Below are 17412 nucleotides of genomic sequence, written 5' to 3' on the forward strand. Positions count from 1 at the left end.
GGAAGGAAAAACAAAATAGATCAGAAGGAAGAGAAGTCATTGTTGGCCAAGATTATCACCCAATGGATGGTTAACAGAACGTATGAATCTCCCGTGTGCCCTGTCAGTTGGAGTATGAAGTGTGCTAAATAAAAGAGGGGACTTATTCGGAGACGAATTACTAGCACGAGCTGTTAACGTGCAGATTTGTTGCTGCAGGTCAAGACTGCAATACCATTATGCAGCAGCCTTGAATCTTGGAGATAGGCATAAATGATGGTTTTCCAAACCAGGATGAAGAACACATTTTTCAGGATCAGGCAAGGCCACCATGTATTTGCCATCCCGTATTGAATGGCTTTCTAGGCAATTTCAGAGGACAATGGAAAGACAACCAATTTGCTGAGGAAGTGGGGCCCTGTGTGGCTAGAATGGGCATGATTGGTGGAGGAATTCCTCACTTATGGACATTAATGAACCAGATGGGTTTTTTTTTGACAATTCAGTGGTTTTATGGTCATTAATGACCACAAAAAAAGATTACTTTTTAAAAAAAACGTCCATATAATTAACTAAATTTAAATTCCATAGCTGCAATGGTGGGATTTGAACTCAGATATCTGGATTATTAATCTGGCCTTCTAGGTTACTAGTAAAACAAATGTCACTGAAAGAGTACATATGGCTGTTTCAATTTCAGCCTGATAATAAGTAAACCCTTCAAATTTACTGGATTACCGAGTACCATTTTTTGTTAATAATATTTGAGTCAAAGATACAGTCTATTCAATAAAAGAGTTATGCCAATAAAAGTATTGATGCTTAATAAAATATATATGAGAAAAAGGCAATATTGTTTGCATTTGCGCCTTAATTGTTACTAAGTTCACAGTTCTCATCAAAGCCTACCTCCAAATTATTCCTTGCTTTTTTTAGTACATCATGTGTCCTTGTGACTGAAAAACAAAAGTATTGCTATTGTCAGATGCGATATCTTCAAGGACACAGTGCACCAGAAAACCAAGTAACAGATAAAGCTACTGCTTGTCGTCACTTTCTGGCAGGAATCAGTGGTTGCAGATCGGGGCAGAGACTGTGACTGATTTTCTCAGGGTGAGTGGAAAGAAGAGCACATCTGTTTCACCTTTTGCTTTCCCAGTTTATATTAGTTAACCCAGCAAAGAGAGACAACCTCCAGTAATACAAGTCTGCATAAAATACTTAATATTAAATATGACAAAGACTCTCTAAAGTCTAAAGACAATGTTTTTTACAATTATTGAAGCTGATGGAAGGGTTAAATGAACTATTATTGTTCATTTAGAAGAAATTATTCAGTAGAAGACCTTCACTCAATTTATTCCCTGGGAAGATAATAGTGAAATATTCTTGTCTGAAATATAAGGCAACAAATTTCCAGAATATGAGGCTATGGTATCCTGGAGAGTTATCCCGGAGAAGTGGCAGGGAGTAGTGAGTGGATGGTGCTGTAGAAGGGTTGTGTAATGGTTGCTTTCCCTACATTGCATGGAGTCTAAATTCCAAAAGATTTCACATATGGAACCCTGCCCTGGCGATCTATATAATACTTGGACCTTTCAAGAATACAGCCAAGGATTATGTAAATTTTGGATACCTGGATTAGAGGGTGTGGGGGTATGTGGTTGGTGATGAGAAGAGAAGAGCGAGAGATTGAGCTTCAGTGTTAGAGAGAATTTGGGGAGAACATGAAGGAAATCATGGTTCAGTTATGGACAAATGATGGAATAAGATTAGGGAGATGGAATTAGGTTTACAAGAAAACCTACTTTACCGAGATGAAACACTCTTGCACCACTTGGTCCAGAAGGAATATGCTAATAGGACTTACCTGAATGATTCAGCCATACAGCTACACAGCACAGAAAATGCTCTTCAACCCAATTCATCCACCATGACTACGTTCTCTAACCGAGCTACTCCTAGTTGCCCGCATCTCCCCATATTCCTCCAAACCTTTCCTACCCATGTGCCTGTCCAAGTGCCTTTTAAATGTTGTAGTCCTTCCTCTACCTGTTCCATGTACACACCATGCCATGTGTGAAACAACTGCCCCCAAGGTCCCTTATAAATCTTTCCCCTCTCATTTAAAAACTATGACCTCTAGTTTTAGGCTCCTCTACCTTGAGGAGAAGACTGGCTATTCACCATATCTGGGCCCCTTATTATTTTATAAACTTCAGCAATCCATCAGCTTCCTACACTCCAGGGATAAAAGACCCAGCCCATATAGCGTCCCCTTGTATATCACACCCTCCAGCCTCGTAACATCCTTATAAATCATTGTAGCCTTCTTTCCAGTTTAATGACATTCTTCCTCTAGCAGGGCAACCGGAAATGCACACAATATTTAAAATGTGGCCATACCAAAGTCTTGTACAGCTTGAATATGATGTCCCCTGTCCAAAGAAGGCAGGTGTACCAAACGCCTTCTTCACCACCCTGTCATTTGCATGGAATCATATATAACATATAACATATAACAACTACAGCATGGAAACAGGCCTGTCCGGCCCTACCAGTCCACGCCGACCATTCTCCCTGACCTAGTCTCATCTACCTGCACTCAGACCATAACCCTCCAATCCCCTCCTATCCATATACCTATCCAATTTACTCTTAAATAATAAAATCGAGCCAGCCTCCACCACTTCCACCGGAAGTCCATTCCATACAGCCACAACCCTCTGAGTAAAGAAATTCCCCCTCATGTTACCCCTAAACCTTTGTCCCTCAATTCTGAAGCTATGTCCCCTTGTTGGAATCTTCCCCACTCTCAAAGGGAAAAGCCTACCCACGTCAACTCTGTCCGTCCCTCTCAAAATTTTAAAAACCTCTATCAAGTCCCCCCTCAACCTTCTACGCTCCAAAGAATAAAGACCCAACCTGTTCAACCTCTCTCTGTAGCCTAAGTGCTGAAACCCAGGCAACATTCTAGTAAATCTCCTCTGTACCCTCTCCATTTTGTCGACATCCTTCCTATAATTTGGCGACCAGAACTGCACACCATACTCCAGATTCGGCCTCACCAATGCCCTGTACAATTTCAACATTACATCCCAACTTCTATACTCGATGCTCTGATTTGTAAAGGCAAGCATACCAAACGCCTTCTTCACCACCCTATCCACATGAGATTCCACCTTCAGGGAACAATGCACAGTTATTCCCAGATCCCTCTGTTCCACTGCATTCCTCAATTCCCTACCATTTACCCTGTACGTCCTATTTTGATTTGTCCTACCAAAATGCAGCACCTCACACTTATCAGCATTAAACTCCATCTGCCATCTTTCAGCCCACCCTTCCAAAAGGCCCAAGTCTCTCTGTAGACTTTGAAAATCTACCTCACTATCAACTACTCCACCTATCTTAGTATCATCTGCATATTTACTAATCCAATTTGCCACACCATCATCCAGATCATTAATGTAAATGACAAACAACAGTGGACCCAACACAGATCCTTGGGGCACTCCACTAGACACTGGCCTCCAACCTGACATACAATTGTCAACCGTTACCCTCTGGTATCTCCCATTCAGCCATTGTTGAATCCATCTTGCAACCTCACTATTAATACCCAACGATTTAACCTTCTTAATCAACCTTCCATGTGGAACCTTGTCAAATGCCTTACTGAAGTCCATATAGACAACATCCACAGCCTTGCCCTTATCAATTTCCCTGGTAACCTCTTCAAAAAATTCAAGAAGATTAGTCAAACATGACCTTCCAGGCACAAATCCATGTTGACTGTTTCTAATCAGGCCTTGATTATCCAAATAATTATATATATTGTCCCTAAGTATCTTTTCCATTAATTTTCCCACCACAGACGTCAAACTAATAGGTCTATAATTGCTAGGTTTACTTTTAGAACCTTTTTTAAACAACGGCACAACATGCGCAATGCGCCAATCTTCCGGCACCATCCCTGTTTCTAATGACGTTTGAAATATTTCCGTCATAGCCCCTGCTATTTCTGCACTAACTTCCCTCAATGTCCTAGGGAATATCCTATCAGGACCTGGAGACTTATCCACTTTTATATTCTTCAAAAGTGTCCGTACCTCCTCTTCTTTAATCCTCCTAATTTCCATCACTACTCTACTTGTTTCGCTTACCTCACATAATTCAATATCCTTCTCCTCGGTAAATACTGAAGAAAAGAAATTGTTTAATATCTCCCCGATACCTCAACTCCGATGCCTCTCTGTTATGCCCTAGTACACAAGGCCTTGTTATTTACTGTTTAAACCTGCCCTGGTTAGTCTTACCAAAATGCAATATCTTATATTTATCTGAATTAAACTCTCCATCTGCCACGCCTAGGCACATTGGCTCAGTTGATCTAAATCGTAGATAAGCCACTTTCGCTGTCCACTATACTGCCAATTTTAGTGTCATCTGCAAACTAACCCTGACCATGCCACCTACGTTCACATTCAAACTGTTAATAAACATACTGAACAACAGCGGACCCAGCGCAGATTCCATGGTATATCACTAATTTGGTATTTCTAAGTTCAAAGGAAGGATCATCTCGCACATGTCCACATGGCTGATTCTCAGCCCACTTTGCCTCAACAGCAAAATAGCTGGCAGATATGCTAACGGTACTAAATGTCACTTCTGTACAACCCGCAGTGTGTGGTTTCCATTTGGGTATCTGTATGGTATGGGGCATGATTCTGTGTTGATTCCACGTACGTTGGCTGACAATGAACTGCTCCATTCCTTCCTTCACTTGGTTAGTAGCCCTCAGGCGACTGATGGCATTCTGCAACAGGTTCTCCTGCTCTGTTATTTTATTCTTCAATCTGCAAATCTCTTCTTTCATTGACTGCTCCTGCAAAAACCATGAGAAATTTATCCCAGGAGGGTATCTGCATCAGTGCCATAACACGCTAAAATACTGTACTTCCACTTTAATTACAGGCTGATTACTCATTGAAAATAACAAAAATATATATTTTGAGATGCTATCTTTCAAAGTCTCAGTACATCCCAATACACTTATAGCCAATTAAATACTTCTGAAGTGTAGTTACTGTAGTACATTTAGTAAAGAAGATCATACAAAATCTGCACAAAAGCCCTAACAAAAAGCAAGTGATAATAATCAGATCATTTGTTTTAGTTATCTTAGTTTTGGATAAACTCTACGCTGGACTTTGGGAAGTCACCCATTGTGCCAATGAATTTGTTATGGCCACCAGAGAGAGCAGACAACCGTGACCTAATATTTGCTCCAAGAAAGAGCACCACCGAGAGTGAAGTTCTTCCTTAATTCTGCATGGATCATCACATTGTATTTTGTGCTCAAGTGTCTGGAGAGGGACTTGATTCTAAACCCTTCTGGCACAGAGATAATGGTCATACTCCATATGTATACAACTTGGTCCTTAGAGTGTATATTCCGTTCCGTTTAAGGCCTTTCTGACACAGTATTTAGCAACGCTCTTATTATTGTTTGTTTGTTTTTATTTGTGTGTATGTGTGTGTGCGTGTTTGCGCCTGCGTGTGTGTGCTCTGTGTGCGCGTGCACCTGTGCATGTGCGCATGCGTGTGCATGTATGTAGGAAGGAACTACAGATGCTGGTTTACACTAGTTTATTATATTGTTTACAGAGTACGATGTTCACATCTTCTGTTGCGCTGCTGCAAGTAAGAATTTCATTGTTTAGTCTGGGACATACGACAATACACTCTTAAATCTAACTAGGGAAAAAGGAAGCCTACTGGTAGGCAGAAGCTTACTTAGCTCACATAAAACACACCATGTATTGATCAACTATTCTAATTTCTCGCTTCCGGCCACGTGATCTGGTGTATTAAATGCATTTCGACTTACGATACTTTCGGTTTCCGATAGGTTTCTCGTAACACAACCCCATCGTAAGTTGAGGAGGACCTGTATTTGTTCTACTGTATAATATTTGTATCAGACTTGTTAAGGATCTTACCTTTTGATTGTTCAGCACATCACCATCTGCATTTGGCAGAGCAGTTCTCCGGAACATTTTTAGCAATGAGCAGGTTTCATCCAAGATCTGGCGCAGAGTATTGGTATTGGAGAAGAGCTGCTTGACCGTCTGATGATCTAAATCCTACACAGGCAAATCCACAAATAAAGGATAACATTTTGGGCTTTCCTTTTCCTACACGTAAATCTGTTCTAAATTACAACCAGACCATACATTTAAACCCCTTCCTTATAAAATTATAGGAACATTAAAAAGTGGTACACGACTGGGTTATACAAACGTGTAAACCACCATTTGATGTTCTTCCATCCTGAAGGACAGGAAGCATTAAGCTCTGTAAAATAGCAAATCCTCTTAGTCTCTACTTCACATAATTGCCAGTTTTGTGCCCAACCAAAGTATTGCCCAGCTTTTCTCCAAAGGTTTAATTGCACGGCAGCATTTCTTTTATTGTTCATAAGTTCATAAGTGATAGGAGCAGAAGTAGGCCATTCGGCCCATCAAGTCTACTCTGTCATTTAATCATGGCTGAACTATCTTTCCGTTTTAATCTCATTCTCCTGGCCTTCTCCCCATGACCCCTGACACCCGTACTAATCAAGAATCTATCTATCTCTGCCTTAAAAGTATTGGTTTGCAGATTCCAATATAGCAGCTTATTAGGCTACATTTTTTATTAATTATGGACATATGAAATAATCTTCACAGATGAGGCAAGTATGCAGCTTTCAATTAAAATTTATTATTCAAATGTCCCCAATGCATAATTATATTGATGCTTTGGGAGTCCCATCTATTGGACAAAAAGTGTGTAGGAAGGAACTACAGATGCTTGGTTATATCGAAGATAGACACAAAGCACTCGATTAACTCAACGGGTCAGGCAGCATCTCTGGAGAAAAAGACATTGGACAGCAATGTGCTAAAGTGATTTCTTGTTTTCCCACTGTTACCTTGGATCCATCAATTTCGAGAAAGGCAGCGTTAACACAGGATTGGACAATAGATTCCATCCTTTGAACCAACATTCTGCCCTCCATAATCTGCTGCTGTAGGGCATTATAGTTATCAATGTGTCCAATCACATGAAATCCATTTTTCTTAGCGAATAAACTCTCCGGAAGCTCATCGTCTGTCAGGGAACAGGAGATTTGGCTCATGGAATCACTGAGATAACCATCTAAAATAAAAGGAATGTAAACAGCACATTGAATCAGTTGAAACACCAAGGAAGAATAATTCTGCAATCCACTTTGGTTACTATTTACGTCCACTAGACAACAGAGAAATGTCATCTGCATTGTAACCAAGTCATTTAAAGTTATATATAGAAGAATTTTGAATCTTTAGTGGACTATCAATATTCCTGTCTTCACAGATAACAAGGCTAGGATATTGGTAGGAAATGCAACATTCACCTCCCTATGAGTCTGTAATGTATTTTGGCATTGGATGTTGTTAATGCTTTTGGGGCCAGATTCCACTAATGTTGTAATAGAAAAGCAGCAGCAACTTTTTACAGACAGCACTGAACCATTTTAGTTTTTAACAAGTGTTAAAATATGTTAAAGTAGAGATGATCAGTAAATCTACAGTATTTTATTCTTGTAGCTAACCGTGTTTCCAAATTGGGGAAATTGTGGCCAACATCTCCACAATAGAGATTTACAGATCAACTTAATTTTAACATTTTTATAAAATGCTCTGACACTGATTGACCTTTGAGCACAGTTTCTAGTTCACATTGGTTATATCATATCTTTCAGCCTAGCAAAGCTAGTTTTAACCCAATTTAGAAGTTATTCCTGGATTATCCATGATCTTCCATACTCAAGGCGAATCTAATCTTTGCCTCCAGAATTACCCCTTTGCTGCTACTCTTCCCACTTGGCCAGTCATTCCTTAGAACTTTATCTTACATCAGGCTTTGTAGTCTTACACTTACTACGTGCTGATTGAACAAAAATCATGTCAACTAATTTCTGACCATGGTATCAAGTTACCCGAGTAAAACTAAAACCAATGGGATAGATTTACCACAGATACAGCACCAAGATCTAAAGTGACAGATTCACCACATATACAAATCACACTAAAATTTTAACCAAAGGTAGTTATAAAGGCCAAAGGCAAACAGATGCAATTATTGGACAAGATTAAATGCATTCAATAAACAAACATTTGACAGGTAAGGAGACAGATAAGTTATATGCAGAGAATTGTGGATGCAGCCCAGACCATCACACAAACCAACCTCCCTTCCATTGACACCTCACGTTGCCTTGGCAAGGCCACTAGCATAATCACGGATGAGTCGCACTCTGGCCACTACCTCTTCCCTCTCGCATCGGGCAAAAGATATAGAAGTATGAAAACGCACAAGTCTACATTCAGGCACAGTTTCTTCCCAGCAGTTATCAGGTAACTGAAACATCCTACTACAGAGAGCTGTCCTGAACTATCTACCTCATTGGAGACCCTCAGACTTTCTATGATCAGACTTTATTGGCTTTATCTTGCACTACACATGATTCACTTTATCATGTATATCTGTACACTGTGAATGGCTCAATTGTAATCATGTATTGTCTTTCCGATGACTGGTTAGCACGCAACAAAAGCTTTTCAGTGTACCTCGGTACACGTGACAATAAACTAAACAAAACACAGGGAAACAAACACATTAAGGATATCAAAGAATTTACAGACAACGCTATAAACCTACCATTCCGCTGTGATGTGTCTTCCATATTAAAATCTGCCACAGAGGATGCTGCCTTGGGGTTTGTTTGGAAAGGTGAAAACAAACCAGTGTCTCGAACCGGTGGTGAAGGAACACAATCTGCAAAATGTATTACAAAGTAAACATCTGAAAAACCATGAAACTAATTTTTCCAGAATAGTATCACCAATAACCCTACATTATTTATCAACTCAATTAAGAAGAAATTTCCTTATGAATTATCTTAAAACAATGATGCTGAGATAGTGAAGCATCATAAGATTTGTTTCGTGTTTCTCACCTGCAAGCAAATAAGGCCCCATAAAACATAACTAGACTAATTGAAAATTTGCTATTTGATTTTTCCACGGAAAGCAAACATAGTAAGAGTATCGGCTTCACAAATGTGTTCCTTGCAATAGGCCTAATGTTGCTTAGAACGCAATCATGTTAAGTACAGACTATTTTATGTCTTTGTGATGAATTGCAAACAGAAATTGGAAAATGAACAGACTTGCACTCAATTTAAAGGGATTTTGGATATGGAGGATTTTGGAATGGGAAAACCTTTCTGTATTTCTGCTACTCTCACCCAGGAAGAGCTGTTTACTGATGCTATGTTCACTGGCTGATGGGGTCAAATGGTTGATGTTGAGGCTAGCTGGTCGGTTTTCATCCATCTGTTCCTTCAGCTGCCTCCGTAGGCAGCTATTGGTGTGGATACTGTGCTCCAGTTGAATCCGAAGGCCTCTGATTTCCATCAGGAAGTCGCTGATGTCGAAGGCATGGGGCTGAACACTTCCAGGATAAACTGAGAAGGGGAAAAACATGGTTACTTTTAAAACTTGTGAACTTACACCTGATTTATTTCTCTACATCTCGGCCAAGAGATTGCTTTGGTTCCTGGTAAGGACATTAAAACAGCATGTAGGGTCACAATGCTGTTTGCGAAAGTCCTATAAAAAATTAAGATCTTCGATTGAAAAGAACAGCGTAATACCACGTGTTCATATCAGCTATTCTCTATTGACCAGTTGTTCAGGCACTGACATTTAGACTCAAAGTCTGATTTCTTCAGTCAGCTCTTAAAAGCAACATTCTTTCAGCTTTCGGACACTGCTGCTGCTGAATGAATAGATTCTGCAATAATAATAAGAAGGAGATCAGAGGAACTGGGACAGGTGTGGTAGAACATATTCTCTGCTCTAGCAGGCCATAGAGGCCTTCCTGGTATAAAGCAAGGTGTGACAGGAGTGTCATGGAGGTTTCTGTAAGGACGCGAGTACAGTTTAAAAACACCAGCACTTTGTGAAAGCCTCATATTTGTTCTTGAAGGTGAAACAATATTTTGCAACTGTTTGGGATTAAGGGATAGTTTACCTACCAGTGTTGCTTTGGTCTGGGGGAAGAAGCCAGGGAACCCAGAGGAACCATGTGCAATCTTAGAGAAAGGTATGCGAACTCTGTACACACGGAGATCTTGCCAGCCTAGATTGGTATTTTCTGCACTTACATTTTCTATCTATCTTTCATCTCCCCATTCCTTCTCACCAGAGATGCTGCCTGTCCCGCTGAGTTACTCCAGCATTTTGTGTCTTATTTACATTTTCATATATTTCTTTGGTTCAGTTTTAATGAATGTCATTTTGGACTGGAGTGTAAAAAAATATGCTGCTGATAGAAATCACAGGAAGCCCAGAAAATAAATATTTTGATCTTGTGCTCAATTGAGTACATTGAGTCCAAGGAGCATATTGATGTTTGCAAGACATAAGTATCTATCAGTTTAATTATAATTAATTGTTGTATCAATATACAAAATAAACCCAGTGGTTACACATAACACAGAGACAGAAATATAGTAGATGGAAGCACCTGATACCGTATTCAATTGACATCAATTGAGTTAATTATCAAGCTAGTTGTTCAATACATTGCCAAATCACATTGCCAGATTAGCGTTATTAGCCAAAATAAATTTCTATTCACAATTTCCAAAACTGTATTGAGGAATTCAGAATTATCTCCATCATTGGGTTTTTTTCAGGATAGATTAAAATACAGGTAGAGCTCAAGAAATATAAGGTCTTTTATAACATTGGGATGAAGCAGTTCCTACCTGGGAAAGTTTTCTTTTTTTCATACATCCTCTCATACACTTCAATCTCTGACTTGAGGGACTGAGTCAGCTGGTGGCTTTCTTTCAGCTGCTGTTGAACCATAGTCATCTCCTGCAACAGCCTGTGCAGATGGAGATAGCAAACATGAAAGAACAAGGAGTACAAATGTTGACTTTCAGATGGGGGATGGTTTCTGCTGGTCTGCAGCAATATTATTTATAAATAATTTTCCTAGTTTGTTTGAAAAGCAAAAAGAAAAAAGACACAAAGTGCTGGAGTAACTCAGTGGGTCACGCAACATCTCTGGAGAACACGGATAGGTATCGTACTCCAGCCCCTCGTGTCTTCTTTTGTAAACCGGCATCTGCAGTTCCTTGTTTCTACAGGCAAAGACAAACATTCCCTTCCTATGTTTAAATAAATTACTGATTCAGCCTGTGACATCTGGCTTTTCATTGAGCATCCCTTTCACAACATTGATAACCTTAAATTGGCAATTTGGCAAATATGATAGAAACACTGCCACTTAAGAGGCTTTAATGATGCAATGTCATGCTACCATTCTGAGTCGTATGATGCAGCCCATCTTGGAATACCACCATGTGATACATAATAAACTTAAAATGGCATATTTATTTCTCTTTCACAGCAGTTAGCACTGAAAGGCTCTATTTAGACAATAGACAATAGAAAATAGGTGCAGGAGAAGGCCATTCAGCCCTTCGAGCCAGCACCGCCATTCAATGTGATCATGGCTGATCATTCTCAATCAGTACCCCGTTCCTGCCTTCTCCCCATACCCCTGACTCCGCTATCCTTAAGAGCTCTATCTAGCTCTCTCTTGAATGTATTCAGAGAATTGGCTTCCACTGCCCTATGAGGCAGAGAATTCCACAGATTCACAACTCTCTGACTAAAAACGTTTTTCCTCATCTCTGTTCTAAATGGCCTACCCCTTATTCTTAAACTGTGGCCCCTGGTTCTGGACTCCCCCAACATTGGGAACATGTTTCCTGCCTCTAACGTGTCCAACCCCTTAATAATTTTATACGTTTCGATAAGATCCCCTCTCATCCTTCTAAATTCCAGTGTATACAAACCTAGTCGCTCCAGTCTTTCAACATATGACAGTCCCGCCATTCCGGGAATTAACCTAGTAAACCTACGCTGCACGCCCTCAATAGCAAGAATATCCTTCCTCAAATTTGGAGACCAAAACTGCACACAGTACTCCAGGTGCGGTCTCACTAGGGCCCTGTACAACTGCAGAAGGACCTCTTTGCTCCTATACTCAACTCCTCTTGTTATGAAGGCCAACATTCCATTGGCTTTCTTCACTGCCTGCTGTACCTGCATGCTTCCTTTCAGTGACTGATGCACTAAGACACCCAGATCACGTTGTACGTCCCCTTTTCCTAACTTGACACCATTCAGATAATAATCTGCCTTCCTATTCTTACCTCCAAAGTGGATAATTTCACACTTATCTACATTAAACTGCATCTGCCATGCATCCGCCCAATCACACAACCTGTCCAAGTCACCCTGCAACCTCATAGCATCTTCCTCACAGTTCACACTGCCACCTAGCTTTGTATCATCGGCAAATTTGCTAATGGTACTTTTAATCCCTTCATCCAAGTCATTGATGTATATTGTAAATAGCTGCGGTCCCAGCACCGAGCCTTGCGGTACCCCACTAGTCACTGCCTGCCATTCTGAAAGGGACCCATTTATCCCCCACTCTTTGCTTTCTGTCTGTCAACCAACTTTCTATCCATGTCAGTACCCTACCTCCAATACCATGTGCTCTAATTTTGCCCACCAATCTCCTATGTGGGACCTTGTCGAAGGCTTTCTGAAAGTCGAGGTACACCACATCCACCGGCTCTCCCCTGTCAATTTTCCTAGTTACACCCTCTTTTCCTAGTTACATCCATATTTGGGGGCAGTGGAGGCTAGGGCATTGAAGGGGCAATAACAGAGATTCTGCTGAAGATTAGTGGATTTGCAGACAATGAAGAATGTGGTCCAAGGATAGAGCATGATACATATCAGTGACAAATATGGGAAGAAAATGACAGATGAAGTTTAATTTGGACAAGTGTAAAGTGTTGCACTTTAGGAAGTCAAATGTAAGGAGAAAGTATACAGTTAATGGCAAGACCCTTAACAGCATTGAGATACAGATTTTGGATACATGTCCTGAACCCTCTGAAAGTAGCAACACAAGTAGATATGTAGAAGTGCTGACCTACAGTATTATGTCTGCCTTTATCAGTCAGGGCACTGAGTATAAGAAGTCATGTTGCAGCTTTATAAAACTTTAGTTTGGCTACATTTGGGGTATTGTGTGCAGTTCTGGTCAAACTATTACAGGGAGGATGTAGTGACTTTGAAGAGAGTGCAGAAGAGATTTGCCAGAGGGTAATAACTATAAGGAGTGTTTGGACAACTTGATTGTTTTCTCTGTAGTGTTAATACAAACACATAGGATCCAAATTAAAAAGCATAACCACAAAAGTAATAATCTCTGAACACTAACTGAGCCATTTCAAAGGGTAAATACAATGTAAGAACTGAAAGCATGGGTCAAAGATTGGAACCATAAAAATGAGTTTCAGTTCATGAGCAATAGGAATAATGGGAGCAGTTCCATTGAGACGGGCTCATATGATTTGGATCAGGAGCAATGTCCTGGTGAGCTGAATTTAAAACCTTTTTAGCCAAAAGAAATGAAAAGTGGTCTATGTATTAGATTAAAATAAAAGTATATAATGTTTCCAAAATAAAACAGTAGGCCTGAGGATTGGGAACATTTAAAAATTCAGTTATGAGGATCAAGGCATCGATCAGGTAAAGGAAAGTAGAATACACAAGTGATTAGTGAGAAACATTAAGAGATTGTAAGAGCTTCTATTGATACTAGACCAAGTGGACCCATTGGGCCCAAACCTCTCCTGCATTGGTGCAGCACCCTCCCCTCCCCCCTCCCCCAACCCCTCCCTCCCTCACCCCACCCCCTCCCTCCTACCCTCCTCCCTCCACCCCCTCCCCCTCTACTCCATCCCCCTCAACCCCCCTTATCCTCCCTCCTCCCCCTCCCTCCCTAGGAGATAGATTTAAACTTTAAAATGTGAATAACTTAAAAAATATAACCGATTTCAATTAAATATCTTCCATTAGCACCAAAGGGACGACGGTGAGTAAGGTGGGCCTAAAATTGTTAGGCTATCGTGTACCGTATTGCCTGTAGTTCAGGAACAAACAAACAAACAGACAAGAGTTTTAGTATATAGATGTAAAAAAGAAAAGATTAGCAGAGGACTTTAGTTCCTTTAACTGTTGAGATAGGAGAGGCTTCAGGGGATGTAGATAGGTCAACTAAATGAGTGAGGACTAGGTAGATAGAATGTAAGGTGGAACAATGTGAGGTCATGCATTTTTGGTAGAAAACAGAAATGCAGAGGCAATTTTTAGATGCTGAGGGTTTAAACATTTAAAACATTTGTAAGGACCTAGATATCCTTATACCTGGCATACTTAAATTTAACAATTAGGTACAACAAACGACTGGCATCTGGCCTTGTGTGTAGGAAGGAACTGCAGATGCTGGTTTAAACCGAAGATAGACACAAAATGCAGGAGTAACTCAGTGGGACAGGCAGCATCTCTGGAGAGAAGGAATGGGTGATATTTCGGGTCGAGATCTTTCTTCAGACTGAAGTTCAGACCTGAAACATCACCCATTCTTTCTCTCCAGAGATGCTGCCTGTCCTGCTGAGTTACTCCAGCATTTTGTGTTTATCTTTGGTATCTGGCCTTTTTACAAGAGTAGGAATGTCTTGCCCTGGTGAGACATTATTTTAAATATTTTCAGGTCTGGTTTCTCAATCTTAGGTAAATTTTACTTGCAAATCAGAACAAGCAGTGCAGGTTACCAAATTTATCCCTTGGTTGGTGGGATTGTCATACAAGAAGAGATTAAGCCGAATCGGCCCTTACAATCGGACCCTCAACCTTTGCTGCAAAAGAATTCACACCAATCACTGCAGAATTGAAATCCATTTTCCAGGGATGAAATTAGTTTTATAATCGCATCACCTATCTGTAATATTCTATGCAGCTGAAGCCAGTCTTTGCATCTGATTAAAATTAAAACACAAAGTACTTGTGCTATAACACCAGGATAAGTGCTCAACTAAGAAAACCAAGCTCAAAGCTAAATATATATATGTATGTATATATATGTATGTATATATATATATATGTATATATGTTAGATGTTTACTGAGCAACTCATTTCATTCGAATAGATGCTCCAGTGAATCCAGATCCACATTTGGCAAGATGAATGGACAACTTTAGCCTGTCAATAAATCAGAACAACATAAAACATCAGTGTCAGCACCTGTTGTTTTTGTTTTGGCTGCATTGCTGCTCCTCCCTCAGTTGCAGTGTTTCCTGCTGTCTTTCCCGGATATCAGCTTGCAACCTTTTGTTCTCTTCCCGCCAGTGATTCAGCTCAGTCTCCAAGTGCTTATATCTAGTCCTGGAGTTTAAAAGGGTCTCTCTCATTTGTTCCACCTCTTTAGCTTGTTCTACAGAGGTCAAATAAAACACGTTTCAGAACAAACATAATTATTTTTAGTAGCTAAACTTTTATTTAAATGTTTTAGTTAAAATAAATGTTACCTTCGTAAAATAATAAAATGGCTTACTTTGATGGAGTAAGGGGAGGAAAAGCATTCCAACAAGCTTCAAAGTAAAAACAGAAAATCTGGAAATACTCAGCAGGTAAGGCAACGTTTGTGGAGAAGGAGTCGATTCAATGTTTCCAGATGAATCACCTTTCATCTGGAACTGTTTTTCGCTCCACAGGATTTGCCCAATCAGCAGAGTATTTCCGGCATTCTCAGTTTCTTATTTCAGATTTCCAACACATGGTTTATTTTGCATTCCAACAAGACTTTCAACGAGCCGATGAAAAACAGATTAGGTTTGACCAAATGATTGGCAAATGAATTAAGCTTGAAAGAAAAGTGGAAAGAAGAGTGTGTAGATAGGAACTTCAGATATATACTGAAGATAGACACAAAGTGCTGGAGTAACTCAACAGGTCAGACAGCATCTCTGGAGAAAAAGGATGGGTGACGTTTCAAGTCGGGACCCTTCTTCAGATTCCTTTCTTGAGTCTGAAGAAGGGTCCCGATCCGAAACTTCACCCATCATTTTTCTCCAGAGATGCTGCCTGACCTGCTGAGTTAATCCAACACTTTGTGTCTATCTTCTGAAACGAAAAGAACTAGGTGGAGAGCTGGAAAGGTATACCTTACATTAAACTATCCTATTATGGAATTCAGTTTGGTTAGTTGCTAAAATGGTGTACAATGTTGATTCATTTGTTCAAACTATCTAAGCAGTGCAGGTCAATGCTGGTGGAGACAATAAGCAGCTGAGAAGATCTTGTGTCAAGATCTGTGCTGGAGGCAGTGGTTCCCCGAACAGCCAAATTTGATCATTTAGAAGTTATCCAGCTTCCTTAAGGGTAAGGGAAGTTAGTGTTTGTAATCACACTGTTGTCTGTGGAGGATCAGGTAACAACACTTCCTAAGATTGAAAATTAAACAAAACTGGAAATCTGGAAATTAAAAAAAAGAAACTGCTGGAAACAATCAGCAGGCTAGATGAAGGTTCCCAAAACTGAAATATTAATTGTTTCTCTTTCCACAGATGCCATCTGTCTTCATTCTTAAAAGACAGATGGCACAACTTTCTGCTTTCACTTCTTAAAATGGCTTGGTAAAGAAAAACAGATGTAGTTTTACAATGTACAATATGGCACAATCAGCAACAGTGCATTCAACAGTCAATAAATTCTTGAAATACAGAAAAGCATCAAAATAAAAGTATGACAGGTAAGGGTTATTAGGAAAATTTTGCCCAACATCTAGCCCATTATTATTTAGGACAAACTGACAACCATTATCTCCCAGTTTCTTCATTCATCAAACTTGTGTCTTTCATTGATTTGTTAAAATGGGAATCTGCCCATTTTTCTTATGAATGCTTAAAACAAATCCACATATGTGTTATGTTTTAAAGAACGAAGGAAGACAAAATGAAAACATTTTCTGTCGCACTTTCTGTAAATTAGCGACTCTTCATTTGTCATCTAAAGAGGGTCTTAAGTCGCTAGTCAGGGTCTCACCTCTGGACACTTGAGTGAGCCGGCCCTGGAGAGTTAGGATCTCATCCTTCAGCATTTGGTTCTCGTCTGACAACTGAGTCATTGTTTCTAATCCTTGGATATAGATGTTAGTGGGTACAACAGCTACAAGAAAATAAGAGGCGACGAGATAAGATACTGAAAAGATCAGAAGTGAAAGATCTTCATCAAGGAATTGAGTTCACCTGTATCTGAAATTAGTAGCCTCTCAATCAATACCAATTATCAACCTTAAGGCACTGAGGAGGTTCTATTTGCCGTACATATTTATTTACACTGAAATGTGCAAATTATGAATTCACAGTGTCAGAGGTTGAAATGAGAGAGATAGAA

The 17412-nt window shown here is 39.9% G+C and overlaps 1 protein-coding gene across 15 annotated transcripts in view; it reads right to left on the reverse strand.

Moving 5' to 3' along the window:
- Positions 1–17412, reverse strand: part of pde4dip (phosphodiesterase 4D interacting protein) — a 367097-nt gene that overhangs the window by 9020 nt on the left and 340665 nt on the right. For 13 of the 15 annotated variants that reach the window (XM_078407559.1, XM_078407562.1, XM_078407548.1 and 10 more), the window contains 9 exons: positions 17062–17184; positions 15262–15451; positions 10850–10971; positions 9323–9541; positions 8734–8850; positions 6962–7188; positions 5988–6131; positions 4732–4870; positions 889–935 (listed from right to left, as the gene is read on the reverse strand). In XM_078407559.1, coding sequence (XP_078263685.1) covers positions 889–935; positions 4732–4870; positions 5988–6131; positions 6962–7188; positions 8734–8850; positions 9323–9541; positions 10850–10971; positions 15262–15451; positions 17062–17184 — 1328 coding nt within the window. The remainder of the gene's footprint in view (positions 1–888; positions 936–4731; positions 4871–5987; positions 6132–6961; positions 7189–8733; positions 8851–9322; positions 9542–10849; positions 10972–15261; positions 15452–17061; positions 17185–17412) is intronic. The other 2 variants (XM_078407556.1, XM_078407553.1) reach the window with 1 other exon arrangement.

Source organism: Rhinoraja longicauda, chromosome 11 (genome assembly GCF_053455715.1).
Source record: "Rhinoraja longicauda isolate Sanriku21f chromosome 11, sRhiLon1.1, whole genome shotgun sequence".
Lineage (NCBI taxonomy): Eukaryota > Metazoa > Chordata > Chondrichthyes > Rajiformes > Arhynchobatidae > Rhinoraja > Rhinoraja longicauda.